Here is a 19884-nt window from a genome sequence, read left to right as displayed (position 1 = left end):
CCCGGGTGCGCAAACCCCCCCAAACACCCACACACACACACACACACACACACACACACACACACACACACACACACACACACACACACACACACACACACTAGAAAAGTGGAAGGCAAGTGGCGACCCACCAGTTGAGAACCAAGTCCTTAAGGCTGGGTTCACACCTAGGCGTATCGTGTATGCGCGTTTGATTTGCGGTAAAAGAAACGCGCGAAAAGCGCTCATTTCCGAGGGCTACCTGGCTGTATCCCAATGGATACGCGCGGCAAATACACCCCAAAGAAGCTCCTGTACTTCTTTGGGCGTAGGGCATTTTGCAGCGCGTTCCTACATCCAGGTGGGAACCATGCCCATAAGCAATCATTGGTTTTCACATGTTGAGCATTTTACAGAGCGTAGGAACCAGGCCTAAAGGATAACTGAACCCAAAAACAGAACACGTCATATATTGCAGATTACCAGTTCTGGTGGTCATGTGATGGCTGCATTTGGTTTTCTTTTTTTCAGGCTAAGCAGTCTTTCAGCAAGTACAGAGTATACCTCATGATCCTGACAGAAATGTTGTGTCCTTCTCAATTGCAGTCAGCTGAAAAGACTGTGTAAACTACCATTTTTCCCATCCCCAATGAAGGTGAACAAAGGCAGACGTCTGTGCAGTCCAGCATGTGTGACAACCATGCCTCCCTCCATAGACACAGTGGAGGAGTGAGAGTGGCCACCCTAGGACTGGAAGTGTGTTATTTGCTGGATCACATAAAGGGGAATAAATAAGCCTGAAAAAAGAAAACAAATGCGGCCACCACATCTGAGGATTGGTAAGCTGCAATATATTACATGCTTGTTTTTGGCCTTAGGCTGGGTTCCCACCTAGGCATACGGGATATGTGCGTTTGCCGCGCGTTTTTACCGCGATTTGCGGTAAAAGAAGCGCACGACAAACGCGCGTTTCCGAGTGCTATCCGGCTATATCCTAATGGATATGCAGGGCAAATACATCCCAAAGAAGCTCCTGTACTTCTTTGGGCGTAGGGCATTTTGCAGCACGTTCCTACGCGTTGTAAAATGCCCAGGTGGGAACCATGCCCATAGGCAATTATTGGTTTTCACATGTTGAGCGTTTTACAGCGCGTAGGAACGCGATGTAAAACACCCAGGTGTGAACCAGGCCTTAGATAGGGATGCACCAATACTAGTATCGATACCGGTGCCGATTACGAGTATTTGGGCGAGTCCCGATTGGCCTGGAAGCGGCTCAATGCTCTCTCGTCACTTTTGATGAGAGAGCATGGAGCCGACTTCCCGGCCAATCAAGAAGCCGAGCAGCGTGTAATTACGCGCTGCATGGCTTCTTGATTGGTCAGGAAGCTGGCTCCATGGACCTTCGTCCTTGTGAGCTAAGGTTCCCTTAACTTATTATGTCCAGCCTGTCACCCCCTGGGGCCTCTCCAGCGAGAACGCGGCCTTCCTCCGGTACCGAGCCGTCTGGCCGGCCAATCAGGAAGCCGGGCGCCGTGTAATGACGTGACGCCCTGCTTTCTGATTGGCCGGGAGGCCGGCTCCATGCTCCCTCGTCATGTGATGACGAGGGAGAATGAAGCCAGCTTCCCGGCCAATCAGAAAGCAGGGCGTCGCGTCATTACATCGGCTGCGTACCGGAGGAAGGCCGCGCTCTCGCTGGAGAGGCCCCAGGATGACAGGCTGGACATACCAAGGTAAGAGGGGACTTTCTTGTTAATCGGGAAGCCGGGTGGCGACTCTTTACACGCTTCCCGGCTAATCAGGAAGCCAGGTGGCGAGTCATTACACGCCACCTGACTTCCTGAATGGGACTTCTGTTACTCGGTAATTGGTATTGGCGAGTGCCGAAAAAAATTTATCGGTACTCGTACTCAGTACCAAAATACCGGTATCGGTGCATCCCTAGGATTAGATGCACTTTAGCTTGGCCCATCGCTCGTGATGCCACGTCTTTGTGCTTTGTTTGGTTGTGGGTGCTGCGGTGGAGGAGACAGCTGTGTTCTGTCACAGAAGGCCAAGCCGGCGTTACGGGGGAGGAGTTAGCTGTTAGCCCTGTCACAGGAGGCTGAGCTCTCCTCCCCACACCGCTCGCTCAGCCTCCTGTGACAGCCGAAGGAGTCAGGATGGAGAGGGGGTACAAACACTTGGCGATCAGCTCATTGTTGAGTGTTTGTAAATAATTGAGGACATGGTATGTTTACTGTGTCCCCAATTATGAATGAATAGGAAGTGCTCTACATCACTTCCTCTACATTCATGATTGCGGACATAGTAACGCTTACTATTTCCTCAATTTATGAATGAACAGGAACACTCAGTACAGAGGATTCCTGTTCAATCATAACAAGGGCTGCAGAAAAAGAGATTAAAGTGACATTAAACCCTTAGATTTTTTAACATAAACCAATACTGTAATGTGCGCCTTACTGTAATCCATGGTTGTTTCCCTTCTCTTTGCTGCTCTTCCTTTAAAATCTGTATCTGTTCTCATGCTGGGCAGAACTTCTGTTTTGCAGCAGACTGCCTTGTCTCAGGAATGGATACACGGTGTCTGTGTATCCGTTTGTATAGGCTTGTAACCTGAGCCAGCACTACAGGAAGAGGCACTCAGCTGCAAAGGGAAGTTCTCCCCCAGCATGAGAAGACATGAGGATTTAAAAGGAAGAGCAGCACAGAGAAGGGAAACAACCATGGATTACAGTAAGGCACACATTACAGTATTGGTTTATGTTAAAAAATCTGAGGGTTTAATGTCACTTTAAGGACTCTGAGTCCTCAATCTCTTTTTCTATTTCAAAAGGAAACATCAGGGGTCTGTTTAGATCCCCAATATTTCCCCAGAGGCCCCGACGGTAAAGAAAAATGAAGTACATCAAGATAAAATATAAAATAAAAAAAAAAACATAGAAAGGTTAGAAAAGAAAACTGGGTGTTTTGGACTGACAAATTTACCATTTTCTGTTTCGGTCTGAAAAATTCAATTTCGGTGCACCTCTACTATCACCCGCACGCTTGGGGTGCTGGTGAGTTTCTTTGCCATTCGTTCTGAATGACACCCAGAAGCACCTTTCGGTGAATGTATGTTGCAATGTGCTGCAATGCAAGGTACTGCTGTGCACTGAAAAAAAAGTAGTGCATGCTTTATTTTATTTTTTTATTAACATGGCACCGCAAAAGCGTGCAGTATAATCAACAGCAGTTGCGCTAGGAGTAAAAAACGTGTTCAAAAATAATAATAGACCAGCTGCAGCAATATCTGGTGATCAACCTGTGTCTAGTAGTGCCATTATGTTGCGCTCGGTCTAATGTATACACTAATGTTCCCTATAATTTGGGAGTGATTAATCAACATCATATCGCTACAACGTTGACAAATCTGTGTGTTCAGATGTATTGTGTTATAATAAATGCTGTGTAGCGATCTGTTAAATCTTATGTGCTGTAAATATCCCTCTCATGATTCTATCCAATCTTATGTGCTTATAATGCCATCAAATTATTGTGCATGATTAAACCTAAGTGCGAATCCTTATACCATTTATTTAGTTAGTGAGCAGATGCGAAAGTGTTAAAAAAATACTAATCGGTATTAAAACACGTGACTTTCAAACTTTCCAATAACATCAATGAATACCATCATGTGTAAATACAAAAATCTTTCCTAGAGTGGCATAATCCAATATCACCGCTGTTGTATCTGTTAAAGGAGAACTATGGGGTTAGGTCTTTTCCCCATAGTTCTCCTTAGGGTAACGGGAGGACACAAACTAGCGTCCTCCAGTCACCCTAGGCTCAGTATACCGCGAGCTGTAGCTTGCGGTATACTGAGACGCCACATTTTTAGCTCCAGTTCACATCGCAGCGTTCAGTTCCAGAGCAGGCCCAGAGCAGGTAAAAAAAAACTGCAGCAGGCCCTATTTTACCTGCTCTGGAACGCATGCAAACACATCAAAAACGCATCACAAACGTCTGGAGCGCACTGAAAGCCCATTTTAAACTAAAACCATTTTTTTGTTGTTTTTTTTAACCAAAAACGGCCCAGAACGCATCAAAAACGCGCCACAACCCACTGCACTGCGTGTGCAGAAACCTGAGCGGATCTGTTCTGCATTTGGTGAGAACAAGTTGCCAGTGCTGCCTTAGCGCTATAGAGGGGGGAGTTTATGAATGAAGCTGAACCCTCATATTAAATCTGCCTAAAGCTCACCAAATACTTTACAATCTGACTGTACAATCTCTTTTACCGACAAGTACGCAGAATGTTGCTAACCTTTTAGCATAGATCTATGTTTGTCCCAGACATGTTTCAGGGCTTGTTCACACGACGTCCCTTTTCTGTGCTGACCTGATCCGTACGCTCCTGCACTAAAAATGCATCCCAATGTGTTTTATGGGCTATAGTTCTCACGCGCACAGTCGGTTCAGGTCATTACAGAAAAAATACTGCATGTCACATTTTGTCCGGTCCGGAAACGCACGAACGCGTCAAACAGACCGCACTGCAGCTAAGCAAAAAAAAAAGTATTCTTGCTACACTTTTCATGATGTCATCATCGTTGGACTTCCTGGTTGTGATGGAGCAGTAGAGGGAAAACCAGTAGGGATGAACATCATGGTCCTGGACATAGAAAGATTTGTCAGATTGATGGAGCATGCGCCAATGCTATACAACCTCCTGCAAGCTCGTTCTCTGCAGATTGCTGTAGCTAGCACCAACACCATGCCTGCAAACATGTGATACATGTCTGATCACCAGCTTTACATAAACAAAGGGAAGTGGTTGTTACGAGAGGGCAAAAGTGACCTCAGAGGAAGAATCTGCATACTGACAGCCCCACGGCTTAAAAAAAAGAGCTGTCAGCGTCCAGACCGTGTTAAAGGAGAACTATGAGGTGAGTGATTTCCACTCACCTCATAGTTCTAGCCGCCCTGTGAAAATGAGACTGTCACAGGTCGGCTCAGTAGATCGGAGGCGAGCGAACACATACCGGCGTTCACTCACTTCTCGATCCTGTGACGGCTCTCTGAGGTGACAGGGGGAGGGGCTGGATTCCCCTCTCCCCACTCCGATCTGCCAGCGCTGACTGGCGGAACGGGGGAGGGGGCGGGTACAGCTGGCTCTGCCTCTAGACAATCTCTTTTATGTAGTGAGCGCTGCCTTCTGTCTGCTCATCACTTCCAACATTCATTGGATTATTAAACAGCACGTCCCGCCTGCAGGAGATTGCAAGAGTCTTATGGAAGAATTTGTGAGATTCATGTGATCAGCCCCATTCGCCGGGGGGAAATGTCCAAGATGGGGGGTCCCGAAGATTGATGCATCCAGAGATGATGATGGATTCCTAACCACATGTAATTGTATCAAATAAGATTACATGCGGTGTGTCAGCATTCTGCCGCTTTCAAATGCTCAATTACCAACGGGTGACAGCTGCCGCTTGTCAACGGAAGATGTGGAATTCTCGCTGCATAAAATTGCAAGTTCCTGATGTAGGAGTTCCAAATTGCCCCTAATTAGGTGTGAATGAGGGCTAAGTCACTCTACCAGAAAATAGTGCTAAGTTGCAAAGCAAGGCCAGATCCCAGGACAAGCTGAGAGTGCTAATGTAAAGACAGATTGCCTGGTGAGGTGCTATAGCAGGAGCTGAACCATAGTCAGAGGATAGACCATGATCAAGATCCATGTGATACAGGCAGCAGAACCAATAAGCCAGGTACACGATGGAAAGCTCTGGAAATAAAGGTTGGCAATCCGGTTATCGCTGCCCAGGTTATATAAATCCGGAATAGGTGATGGCAAAACACACCAGATTTTGCTCCCTACAGATGCTGCACAAGGTTCTCCAGGCAGAACTGTGTCCAGCTGTCTTTAAAGTAGAACTATGAGGTGAGTGATTCTAGCCGACCTGTGACAATGAGACTGTCACACGTCGGCTCAATAGATCGGGAAGTGAGAGAACACATACAGTTGCTTGCTCACTTCTCAATCATGTCACTGTAGAGAGCCGTGACTGTCACTCACGGCTCCCTGCAGGGATTCCCCCCCCCCCCCCCCTGTCCCCCGGGCCCCCTTGCACACCCACAGCCGGGGGGTATAGTTCTCCTTTTAAAGGTAGTACCGTTGTCCTGGTTGCTGTATGCTGATATGCTCTTGTCCTGACATTTTCATGACATTGTTCTACATTTTGCATTGTATCAAACATGCAACTACTTCAGATATGCGGTTATAGCCTTCTGAGGTGTTCACAACTTCACATTGGTGAACTGTTTATAGTGTATAATTTGTGTAAATGATAATTTTTTTATGCTTTACAGCTCTGTGAAATCAGCCTGTATGTGTATTAAGGCCCCATTCACACCAGCGTTTCAGCACGGTTTTTTTAAGCTCGCTTTTGCGTGTGTTTTTATGCGTGTTTCAGCAAGTTTTACACGCGTGTTCTGTTCATATGTCAGAGTGTTGTTTAAGCTCCTTTTCAGTTGTCCAAAGAAAAGCAGTCTCAGCTGCAAAAAACACCCTTAAAAGATCAGCACGTTTCCATTAAAGAGTATGGAGCAAAATGAGCTGATCAGCACCGCAAAAGAAGCTCGGGGACTGCTTCAAGCCCCACAGGTTGTGAAGCACGAATAAGCACATTTGCTTGATCGGCCCCCATAGGAATACATGGGATTTTGTTTTCCGTGCGTTTCAGCGCTGACAAACACACAATTTTATTTGTAAAAGATAGGGATGTCCCGATACCGATACTAGTATACAATACTAGTCCCAATACAGGGCATTTTCATGAGCACTTGCAGCAGAAAATAGCCCAGGAAGCAGGCTCCATGCTCCCTCAGCACTGCCGGTCAGAGGGAGATGTCCCTGTGACTGAATCTGTATGCAGCCTGGTGAGATCTGTACGCAGCCTGGTGACCTCCGGAGCTGCGTCCAGATCCCTCCGGAGCTGCGTTCAGATGTCTCCAGAGCTGCCTATTGGGTCTCTCCAGCGCTGCATACAGATGTCAGCAGGACTGCATTTTGCGTCTCTCCACGCTGACAGGTGCTGTGCCGAGGGATTGCCAAACGGAGCGGGTGCCGGTCACGTGCCCGCTCCGAGGCTGTGTTCACGGTGTGGGGCTGCCTCGAGCAGTGCCTGTGCCAGGAGGAGGGCATGTGGGGCCTGGCGGGCAGTGTCAAAGACAGTTACTGCCAGGTCCACGGAAGGCTGCTTCAGGATCCCACAAGCGCGGTACCTGAGGCAGCCGGCCCGATTAAAAAATTTAAAGGGCCAGTATCGACCTTGTCTCGGGGCATTTTCACGAGTACAAGTACTCGTGAAAATGTCCTGTATCGGCCCCGATACTAGTATCGGTATTGGGACATCCCAAACCATATATTTTGTGAAAGCACAGGCCCGGTAGAAAAAAAAAAAAGGGGGGTGCTACTAAATTTGTAGGTCCTGTGATAATTGTGCAAATGTTTATCAAATCAATATTAAACCGATAAAATACACAATTCATTTGATAAATCACACTAAAATCAATATCGGTGCACAAAAAATAACTTTCCAACTAAATCTAAAAGCTAAAGCTGTATTGAGTTAATAAATAACAAATATTTTAAATTGCGCCTTTTTGCGAAACGGTAAAAAAAATGAAGGAGCGCAAAACTGTAAATAAGCGAGTTATGTTAAAAATCGTGTGTGTGTTGTGATAAAATTATACAGGCGTATATTTAATCGCAACGCAGGACAATGTGTCACAACGCTTTGCCATGCGCTGCCACAGTTAATGTTATTTAGAAAGAAAAATGTATTCAATGTTTATTAATGTTATTATAAAAGAAAAATCAAGCACTGAAATGTGTATAACAACGCAGCACATGTCCATGGCGTACACCACAATATGGCGCACCAGTATGTTAGCTCTGTGGGGTGTCACGTCGGGTAAATACACACCAAACATGTCAAGCCTTAAATTGCGTGCGCCTACAAAAATTGCAAAATACGCCCATAGGTGACGATTAAAACGTTCATCAGTTTAGTGTTATCAGTGATTAAAGGAGAACTATGGGGTTAGGGATTTTCCCCATAGTTCTCTTTAGGGTAACGGCAGGACACAAATTAGCGTCCTCCCGTCACCCTAAGCTTTAAAAAAAAAAGTTTAAAAAAATAAATTAATTACTATCATCCAGTTATGAATTTAGAAATTCATGAATGAACAGGAAGTGATGCGAAGCACTTCCCGTTCATTCATAATTGGTGACATGTAGTACTATGTTTTTACAAACATTGGAGTGATCACCTGCACGCTTAAAATTGGCATATATCACAGATATTTACTATTTACTGATCCTTCGCTCGGCCACACACAGAGACGCTGTCATCCTGAAAGTGACAGGATGACAGCGTCTCTCCTTCCCGCTCGGCCATCCTGAAAGCAGGAAGCGCTCTCTCCTCGCTGCCTCAGCCCATACAGGCGGGGAAGAGCAGCGGGGATCCGAGGAGAAGAATGGCGTGGCTCCAAGCGGGGAGGAGATGACAGATCAGATGCCGACAGCCAGCGTGGGGGGTGGCTGGAATTTTCATTAATAGCTGTCGTCTTTAGCCTCTGATGACAGCTATTATTTTACAGGGGGGAGTCAGGAGAACCCTTCTGATATAAGTTCATGGTCGTGAAAGGGTAAAAGCCACTGACGTCTGGCATACTGAGGTGGCCAGCGAAAGGATTAATAAGTACAAAAAGGTCTTATTAATCTTGCCAGCAGAGCTGTCCTCTCCTTGTTCTCTCAAGGAGCCTTATTAGCCCTCCTAGTTCTTATCTTGGGACTACAGATGTGGTTATGTTCTGGATGTGAGAAGGGGTGTTTAGCCAAAGACTAGGCGTCACACATCTTAGAGCGTATTTCTGACATATCAACATGTATGGTTCTGTACTTTGTCTTTAATAGGGGTAATCATGGGGTAATGTGCGTGTACTGCTGAGATATACTGCATATGGTTCTGATTTTTGTTTTGCCCTGACATACACTTGAAGTTGGCAAGGTGACAGTGTCTCTTTAAGGTTACCCATTTGCCCACCTTTCGTTTCTTAATACATTCCTTTCATCATTTCACAACACCCACAGACTTCTGTTTCCTGCGTAGAACTCCTTAGGTGTTTGCAACTCTCTCGCCGTGCGTTCAGCCTCCTGCTAACTTTGACGCTCGATCAGGTGTCTGCAGATCTGCGGTATTCAAACTACTTTACCCATCCCTCCTTCACATCTCTCTTAGGCAAGCCTGAGAAATCTGCAACCCTTCTGTTACCGGAGAACTAAAAGTCTGTCCATGCATGCCATCTGTTTGCTGAGACGTAAAGAGGAACTTTCCCCATATCTTCAAAATAACAACAAAGGCACCTTAAGAAATGTTCAGTAATGACAATCTACAGACACATACTTCTAGAAAATTGCCGGCTTTGTATTCTTTGCATTCCTTATTTCTCTTTTTCTCCTCATTCTTCTCATAGTGGCCATTTTTACTAAGAGCAGATTAATCCATCTCCCTTTACTTCCTGGAACTCTGGCACATGTGACTAGGACATGTGACCATGCACATAATCTCAGGGGAGGAAAATGCCTTTCCCCGAGATCTCATGAGATTACAGATGAGATTTCCCAGCGATGGTATGTCCCTCGAGGTCTTCAAGTCCTGTACGCTGTGTATAGAACATGATGACTCGGGGACCTTAGACCGCTTCAGTGGAGGGGGCGAGAGGCTCCAGGGACAGGTCTAAGAGCAAGCTGGCTCCAAGGATCAGGTGAGTATAACTTTTTTTGTTTTCCCCCTACACCAAAACGAGAAGTTAAAGAAGAACCTAACTCGTATCTTTAAAATAACAGCGAAGGCATCTTAAGAAATGTTTAGTAATGACAATCTACAAACACATACTTCCAGATAATTGCCGTCTTTGTATTCTTTGCATATCTTATTTTTCTTTTCCTCCCCAGTCTTCTCACAGTGGCCGTTTTTACTAAGGCAGATTAATCCATCTCCCTTTACTTCCTGTAACTCTGGCACATGTGACTAGGACATGTGACCATGTACATCATCTCAGGGGAGGAAAATGCCTTTCCATGAGATCTCGTGAGATTTCCCATCAATGCTCTGCTGATGTAACCTTCCCAGGATGCAATGCATGGGCACAATACATAACTAGTGCATAAGAGGACCAGGAAGTGGCAAAACAGTAATTGTAACCAAAAGAAAAATATGTTAGCTAATGAATGTAAGATGATTTCATATCAGTATCCAGAGCTGTCTGCTGAGGTGATTTTTAGTCAAAGGGGGTAGAAGTCCTCCTTAACAAGTAATGGCACCACAAAGGAGTTGCACATTTTTGACTGGCTGCATGAATCCTCGTGAAAGCGCTCGCTTTTAAACTATTTCACCCAACACAAAGGTGTGAACCTGGGCTAACTTTTTGGACGTTAAATTGGAAAGTTTAGTTCTTCCTAAAGTTACTAATACATACCATTAATGTTTCATTGTTCATCCTAAGAGTGCCCCAGGAGATGCCCCGATACAGTCACAACCTTGATGCAGTGTTGGTCCTATACCTCGGAGTAGGTTCCCGCATCTTGGTTTTTTGGGACGTTGTATCTTTTAGCAAACTTGTCTGCAACTATGGCCATATGGAGACTATCTTAGGGTGCAAATCTTGTTTTTTGGAAGTACTTTGTCACCGGGAGTTATAAGAGCTTTGAATATGTGTAGATTTAAAGTGACACCAAACTCAGGAGTTAAATGTTAAAAATACATTCCAGTACCCTAACTATTAACAACAATGTCTCTTATTTGTGTATCACTCAGCTGTAGATCCTCCAATCATCTCTGAATTGGTGCTGACACTGTCCTTCCTTCTGGAGGGGGGCTACTTTTATTCCCCATGGTCCCTGTGTGTGTTGTAAAGTAGTCACCGCACAATGCTCGCTCCCGGGATGGACTACAATCTTAATACAAATTTGTAAACTAAACATGAGATTGTAGTCCATCACAGGAGCGAGCTTGGAGCGGTGACTACTTTAAAGCACACACAGGGACCATGGGGAAGAAAAGTAGCCCCCCTCCAGAAGGAAGGACAGTGTCGGCACCAATTCAGAGATGATTTGATGATATACAGCCGAGTGATACACAAATAAGATACATTTTTGTTAATAGTTAAGAGTAAGCGTTTTTCCCCATATTTCTCTCTAGGGTCTAACGTCCTCCCGTGACCCAAAGCTCAGTACATAGCGGGCTATTGCTCATTATATACCGAGATCGCCGCAGCCGGGACAGATCCCGACAATGCTGTCGAGATCCGCCCAGCTGCGTGAGTGACAACTGGCTCTGCCTATCTAGAGGCAGAGCCAGCTGTGCCCGCCCCCTCCGTCGTCCGTTCCTCCACTGAGCGCTGGGGGATCAGAGAGGGGGGAATCCCTGCGGGGAGCGGTGACTGACAGTCGCTGCTCACTGCAGGGAGACGACCGGGGAGTGAGCGGATAGCTGCATGTTTCTGCTCACTTCTCGATCAATAGAGCCGACGTGTTTCAGTTTCTTTTGTTGAGTAAAAATCACTCGCCTCATAGTTCTCCTTTTAAGATTTTACTCCTGAGTTTAGTGTCACTTTAAAAATTCAAAAATCAACATGTACTGCATACAGGAAGTTGCTTCCATTGATGGCCTGTTACATGTCGCCCTCTGCTGGCCGGTGAAGCTATTGTCTGTCTAGGTTGTGAAAAGTTTTCCGGAAAGCATTTCATAAGCTGCACCCTGCACATTGAAAATGATATCTGAACAGTGAGACGTACATCACTTTCAGCTTTCCAAACCAAATAAAATGTATTAAACCAAATACAATAAATAAAATCTCATGTTTTTGGTATAGGAAGCTTTACATAATGTGTTTTTTGTTAGGGTGAGCTAACTTTAAAAGCAACATACTTTCTCACGTCCATGTGTTTTGTGCACGAAAATGTAGCTAAATATATGTCATCCAGTGTAAATGTGATTTGTATATGCGGATTGTGTGTTCCTACAAGAAAACTATGAATGAGCCCTAAGGGTTTATTCACACCATGTCCGGACCATGCCAAGACCAGAACAGTTTGTTCCCAGACCAAAAAAGCTTTCCAATGTATCCCTATTGTATTTCTGGGCTCTGTTCACACCAGCGCAGTCCGTTCTGTTATTGTACAAGCGATCCGGCGTCTATACAGCCTGTACTTTATGGCACCTCCCCCCACGTTGGTTTCCCCAGGCTCCGCTGTCCCCGTGCGGCACCCTGGACTGGCTCGGCGGGTCTCCCCGCAACGGTCAGAGAGATTCAGCGGCTTCCAACCGCTGATCTCTCCTCCGATCACTGGACCTGGAAGTGATGTCTATTACATCACTTCCGGAGCCAGGAGAAAAAGCTGGGGAAGTAGATCTCAGCTTCTTTGGGGTCCCAAGGTGACAGGGGTCTGAAAGACCCCTGGTTTCTCCATAAAGAGGACCTGTCACACCCTATATGCTATTGCATAGGGGGCTTGTTAGTCCCCTATGTGATAGGAATAGGGTAGGGTTAGTGTAAAAAAAAAAAAAAAAAAAAAGTGTTTAAAAATTACCCCCATGTGCACGCACATACACACGTCGGTGCACCTACATGTGAAAATGACAATTGCGCTACACATGTTGCATATCGTTGCGAATGTCTGAGTGAGAGCAATAATTTTAGGGCCATCAGTTACTGTTCGCACTAAACTGATGAGCCGTAAAAACGTGTAAAGTGTTCCCCATAGGAAATTTTGGGTATTGAAATTTTTTGCGGCTTCACTGGCGAACGCAATTTTAAAGCTTGACATGTTTGGTATGTAATTACCCGACGTGACCCCGTCTTTAATATTTTACCAAAAAATTGTTATTATATTATTATATAGCTGTGACCTTACTTACAGTGCACGGCAATTGAAATCCTACTATTCTCTATGGTGTCATTTACACCTGTGCCACATGATACAGTGCAGTTTATAGAGAGGTGCAGGTGCTTCCTTTGGTGCTGAATATTGTGTCTTTGGCCCCATAGACTTTGCCATCCTGCTTCATGGTCACTGGCTTTACCAGGATGGCTGATGCCCACGTTCTGATGGACAGGGGCAACTTGGAGTCAGTGATTCCTACAATGCTCAAAGCTAGTGTGTCCACTTCTCGCCAAGTCTATCATTGGACATAGATGGCATCATTCACTTGGTGTGAGTCTCGGGACTTCCACTATAGGAGCTTCTCTGTTGGACTTTTACACAGAATAATGATGTAAAAGGGGAGATGGAGGTTTGGGTCTAAATTTGGGTCATGCCTGGACATAGACTTTAAGGAGTATATTTGGGCAAAATAGAAAAATAAAACATAGTTACATAGTTAGGTTGAAAAAAGACACATGTCTATCGAGTTCAACCTATAGAGATATGAAAAAAAAAACAAAACGCATATTTAATACATCCCTGCAGTATTATTAGTATTTGCAGGGGTGGGGGTGGGGGGTTGGGAGAGACCGGGCCAGATTTGATCGGGTAATTCCATTTTCCCATATTACCTGGGAAAGTTAACTTACTATTTAATGCACATTGTGCGTGTGAGAGAGTTCTGTTGCCTGGCTACCACAATATGGCACACAGTGGAATGGCGGCAGCACTCAATGCACACACACAATGCCCTTATGCGTGTATTTATTTACGGCAGTGGCAGCTGAGTTGGTTTTAATTTATATTGTATTTAGTTTGGAGGTGACATGTTCTCTTTATGGAGCCTGCCCTCCAACACAGAACCGTTGTTCTGAGAAGTTCCTGACAGCGGAGACAGGTGGCGCTGTGATTACAGTGCCAGAGTGTCTCAGTGATCACACAGAGCAGACGAAGAATGCACCGTTCTTTGTCTGCTCTACGATCTCTATGGCTGAGCCATTATGCAGTGATCATGGGTCCCCCAGAATAGAGGGGGGGCCCCAAAAACCGCGGTGGGGCGGACAAGATCGCCGCTGCTCGTTTCATACAAGTGATCTAAATAGATCACGTGTATAAAAACGAGCCGCTGCTCCACGCTGTACATTTAGCTCTGCTTGTCCGAAGCAGGGCTAAATGTACAAAAAACCTACTCGCCCGGCGCCCGAAACTGCATGTCCCAGGCGTCGGGCGATAGGAATTCCACACCCCTGTGTCTCTTTAAAAACGCTGCAAGTACAGACATTATTTTTGAAAAAATCGCAGTTAAAAAAATGCATTAAAATAAATTCATTTATTTGTTTTTTATTTGGAAACACCTCATATGCCCAGGATTTCGGAAATGTTTCTGTACTTCTCAGCCAGAAACTAAAAGCTAACAGTGGTCACACTTGGTGACAGCGACATACTTTAACCCCTTCGTGACTGACGACGGGGCTGTTTAATTGTATTCATACAAATATATGATTTGGTGATAGGAGATCACGAATATTACGCAATCTTGTAGTTTGCATTATAGTTTTATATACTTGTTTATGGATGTTGTTTATGAGCTCTGTGTATATTGTTATTTTTTGTCTCAGAAAACATTGTTAGAATTGTATCAAACATTATCATTATCTTTTCCCTGATGACTGTTTTTTTTCTTGATTCCAAAGTTCAATGAACCTTAAAGGGGCCCAGTCACACCATTTTGAAATGTGGCGGAAGGCACTGGATTGCATAGATCAGGCCTGGCCATCCATATCAATGGCACGGTAGACATTCCCCCCCATCCGCACTGCGATCACCTGTGCCAGAATGCGAGGTACAGAAATGCCCTCCGTTCTGGTGCACTGGTGTCTGCGGTGCCATTGACATGATTGACACTGTCACACCCCAGAACGCAGCTCCACCTGATCTATGTGATCCAGTGCGTTTCGGGCTTGAATCATGCCGGAACGCACTGGATATGGTGTGACTCAGTGGTGTATTTTGGTTTGGGGCTGCCCTAGCCAAGACAAAACTCGGGGCCCCCCCCCCCCCCACACTAAATTTACCCCACCCGGCTGTGGTCTCAGTCGGGCTCTGCAGGGTCTGTGGTGGGCTTTGCAGTCTGCAGAGCCCCCTATGGATCCTGCAAAGCCCCCCTGAGACCTGACAAGCCCCCCCCACACAGATCCTGCAGAGCCCCTGAGACCCTGCAGGATCTCAGGGGGTTGAGCAGGATCTGTGGTGGGCTTAGCAGGCTGCAAAGCCCCCTACGGATCCTGCAGAGCCAACCAAAGGGTATTGCACAGCCCACCTGAGACTCTTTGGTGGGCTGTGCAGAATCTATGTTGGGCTCTGCCAGCACAGTCCTCTTACCTTGCACGGCCTGACCTCTTTGGAACACGGCCTCCTTCTCATCTTCGCCGCCTTGCGACGGCTCCCACCTCCTCCGTCGATATCTCTGCCCCCCGCCTCCTCCGTCATGGCCCCCCGCCTCTTCCGTCTCGGGGGCCACTTCACAAATTTTCTTCTCCCATGGGGGCAGCTTGACAAATTTTATACTTTAAAATAAAATTTTACTGTATCCGGTATGGTACTGCAGACACCAATATACACAAAACAAGACCATATTCATACCATATTTAGGTGTGATTAGGGATTCCTGCATCAGAAATTGCGTTTTCCTGCAGCAGGAATAACCCTAACCCTAATTTGATGTTTACACGCGGCCGCTGTCACCCATTCAAGTTAATGATCAGGTGACAGCAGCTCCATGTAAACGCCTGCACACCGCATGTAATGGAATGTAATATGATTACATGCGGTTAGAAAACACTCTCCCTGGAAGCACAATCGATGCACGTATCTTTACATGCAACTGCTCTCACCTGATCATTAACTTAGATGACAGCTGCCGCTTATAATCTCCTGCTTACCTTGTTGCAGGGAGGAGGCTGTGAGGTGGCACGTCGTTCCAGGTGATTTGGTGCTTGATTGGTAAGGTCTGCTGCAGACCTTACCAGTCAATCCTGCAAAATCCTTCACTGAAAGAGCGCTGGCCGAAAGGATCCGAGTGCCGGCGCAGACTCAGCTACACGGTCTACATCCGTCAGAGGTGCAGAGCGTGTAGCTGCTCCCGTAAGTCAGGTATGCGGTCTGTGACCGCGTACCTGACTTCTGAGCTGGCTGCAGGCCACAAAGTACCAGCTCGCAGGCCGCAATTGGCCCGCGGGCCAGTACACCGAGACCCCGGTATTTTTGCCGCTCCATTGGAATCTGCCGCCCGAGGCAAACGCCTTGTTTTTCTCGCGGCAGATACGCCCTTGGTGTGACTGAACCCTCAAACAGAATTTTTTAAAGAAGGGATTACACAAGTAGCTAAGGTCACTGATCGGACCGCCTGCGTTTACACCCTGATTACCCCCGGCTCCAGACAGGTTTGTCTGTCCAAACAAATGGAACAGGTTTGCCGGACTTCAGCGTGTCATCGGGGGGAATCTCATGTAAATAGACACATGTCAGTTTACATCCAATTCCCCATAGATGAAATGGGGTCCAGCAGTTTTAGTGGATGGAGGACAAAACTGGACAGATACGGATGTCCCATTGGTGACATCCAATCTGTACTGCTCCGATCAGGAGGGGATCCGTGATCGGATACTCTCCTGATCAGCCCGTGTGAAAGGGGCCTAAAAATAAAAATTGGCGCTCAATGGAAAGAAAAAAAAAAAACAGACAGAAAAAAGCACTATAGTTTTATTTCAGTTTCGGGATCCTTTGATGGTCTTGTCATTCCAGTCTGAAAATTGGGTACGTTTTTTGGTGAAGTAGTTAAAGTTGTAGACACAGGTATTGTATAAATAGGTTTGGGCTTTTGTTTTCCTGTCTGCTGCTTGGCCAATGGCCAAAGTGATATTTGAGAGGACCCTTACTAGTTATTTCTCTCAATCATCTCGATATTCCTCATTTCTTCAGGTACCCAGCTAAGATAGAGAAGATGGATTATGAGGAGGGGAAAATGCTGGTGCATTTTGAGCGTTGGAGCAGCCGATACGATGAGTGGATCCATTGGGACAGCAGTCGGATCCGTCCTCTGGAAAAGCCTTCTTTGCAGAAGGAAGCGCTTGGAGACGAAGAGGAGAACTATGTAAGTTTGAACTCTCTTATGGTGAAAATGTTCAAGTGTTAACCCAATTAAAATGTTTCTTAAAGTAGTAGTAGGGCATTTTTTTACCTTATTGCATTCTCTACATTCCGGTAAAAACCGCCCAGAACCTTTTTTCTCCCCCAGTTCCCGTCCCCCCACACTTACGTGTCAGCGGCGCTTGTCCCCACCGCCGGTCCCGAAGTGTTCCTCAGTTCCACAAGCTTCCTGGTTGCGGGGGGAGGATACTGATAGCAGAGGAGCCACAGGCTCCTTCAGCCATCAATCAAAGAGAGAAGGGGAGTGGCCTAACACAGGGCTGTGTGTGTCTATGGACGCCCACAGGCACTGCGGGCGCGTACGGGTGCACCCGAATAGGGGCGGGGGGAAGTACGCTGCGGGGGACCGACTTGAAAACGCGGAATTAAAAGATTTTAAAGGAAAACAACAACAGCCTCAGGCAAAGGTGGGCAACCTTATAGCAAATAAAAAATAAGGGGGATTAATATCGCTTTAAAGATTGTGAAAGAGTGGGGAAGGTTTTTTTTTTGTTAGAGAAGACTTTCTGCCACTTCTTATGATGGAAAGTCTCTGTTTCTAATATTGTCCTTACAATAAGGAGAAGTGTATGCAAAAATACAAGTGCCTTTTGTAGGTTATTGTAAAAATGTAAAAAAAATAAAAAAGGACTTTAAATCTGAAATATGCTTATTGACATTTTGTAGGATTTCAAGGAAGGAGAAGAAGTTCTAGCTCGGTGGACTGACTGTCGGTATTATCCTGCCAAGATTGAGGCCATAAATAAAGAAGGTTTGTACATGGATGTCGGAATAGTGGGTTAGCATTGATCTTACATCCCTAGAAGTGTTAACATGCTCAGCAACATACCAAGGAAGGTTGCTGAAAACTGACATCTCAGTGTGTGTCTGGAGTTTAAGTGGAACTATTTAGTTATATTTTATATATGTTATATCGGCTGCTCGTACCATTATGACAGCACATACTATTACATATTATTTGTAAGGCTCCCCCTGTAGAATAGTCTTTGTACCTGGTGATTGTCTCCCTGCTGCTATGTGACAATGCAGGACTGGTCACCAAGCACCAGCGTTGTCATGTGGAAGGAAGGAGGGGAGTTGGTTACATTACTCTCTTCTCCTGGCAGCTGAATGGAACCGTATAAGAGTGAAGAGCAGATACGGCTGTATAGATGGGGTTGGTGCGATTGCTAAACTTGTTGCTTTCCCTGGGTGAGCACATTCTTAGTACATCATCAGCACATCTTAATTCTTATCAGCCCTGGCCAGTTCACCACTGTGAACTACAGAACCTGGGCCCCCCTACACCCCCCTCACTCAGTGTTATGAAGATGAGGAGAGTTGTTCTGATGTCTTTACACACTTCCTGTTGTAGGGCGACAACGCTTCTCCTACATAGAGTCAGTACAGTGAATGAGCATTGAGGAGGTTATTCTATAAGCTGCCGAAGGCAACCGAAGTGAAGTGAGCTGACCGCCGTTTGGCTATTCGCTGCTGCCCTGTGCGGTTGATTTCAGCCGTACATAGGCTAAAATCAGCCATGCATTGATTGGCTTTGGCGCTCTTCGGTTCAGCCGAACATGCTCAGCATGTTTGTCTGAGCCGAAGTGAAGAAGCCGATCAGCTGAGCTTATCCTCTGGCAGTTCACTCGCTGCCCTTCGCCCCTATTCACATAGGGACAACATAGTGCCCCCCTCCCTGCCATACCAGGCCACATGCCCTTGACACTGGGATGGTGCTTTTCCCGGGTCCCTACCGCTTGCTCCGCCCATTTGTTTTGATTTGGCTGGCATCTGTCATATAGGTCTTTTGAGGTCCCGACCAAATCCAAACAAATGAGCGTGGCCGGCCGTGACGTCGCGACCGGCTCTGCCGGTTTGTTGTCATAGAATGACAGGCTACTGTTCTCAAATGACCTGAGGATAGTAGCCTGTTATTACATGATAACAAATAGTTGGAGGCAGATGTGACGTCACCGCTAGCTCTGCCTATTTGTTTACATTTGTGGGGAGAACGATCTGCTCAGCCGAGCCGAAGCACATGTGTTCGGCTCAGCTCAACCGCTCGGCTGATGTACATGCTATTGTGAATAGCCCATACAGCAGCCCTTTCGGTTCGGCTGAGCCGAAGGGCTCCGGTGGCCCGAAGTGAACCGTAGGATTAGCCGGTGCTTCATCTTAATCCTTCTGCTCCTTTTGTGAATAACCTCCTAAGTGTGTTACTGATAGGATCACCAGGTGAAAAGAAAAGAGAAATGATAATTAATGCTATCACCACGTCAATGGACTGGTAAGCTGCAATATATTACATTCTTATTATTGGGGTTTGATGCATTTTAAAGGGAACTTGTGGGAAAATGGAGCCTGTCGTCTTAGACCCTTTCATTAAAACAGATTTTTTTTTTAAATCAGGAAGCCAAGCACCAGGTGATGACCTGCCTCCCTGCTTCCTGATTGGCTAGGAAGCCATCTTCACTTGTTGCTAGCTGATTGGCTTCCTGACCAATCAGGAAGCTGGGCGGCACGTCATAATCCGCCGCCGGCTTACTGATAAGCCGGGCCAATGGTACCCCGGGATGCGGTCATTGGTATTCGGTATCACCGAGTGTCTGAAAAAAATATCGGCACTCGTACTCCATGCCGAAAAACCAGTATTGGTGCATCCCTACTAATTATTTACTCATTATTTTTGCCAAAGCTGTGAAAAATGTGTTTTTTTTGTGTACTGTTTATATATA

At 46.0% G+C, this 19884-nt stretch overlaps 1 protein-coding gene across 1 annotated transcript in view; it reads left to right on the top strand.

Moving 5' to 3' along the window:
• The window catches only part of PHF20L1 (PHD finger protein 20-like 1), a 105861-nt gene that overhangs the window by 11515 nt on the left and 74462 nt on the right, over nucleotides 1-19884 (top strand). The window contains exons 3-4 of the mRNA XM_018563078.1: nucleotides 16940-17111; nucleotides 17834-17918. Coding sequence (XP_018418580.1) covers nucleotides 16940-17111; nucleotides 17834-17918 — 257 coding nt within the window. The remainder of the gene's footprint in view (nucleotides 1-16939; nucleotides 17112-17833; nucleotides 17919-19884) is intronic.

Source organism: Nanorana parkeri, unplaced genomic scaffold (assembly GCF_000935625.1).
Source record: "Nanorana parkeri isolate BGI_ZX_2015 unplaced genomic scaffold, ASM93562v1 scaffold629, whole genome shotgun sequence".
NCBI lineage: Eukaryota > Metazoa > Chordata > Amphibia > Anura > Dicroglossidae > Nanorana > Nanorana parkeri.
This window is presented reverse-complemented; position numbering and strand designations above follow the sequence as displayed.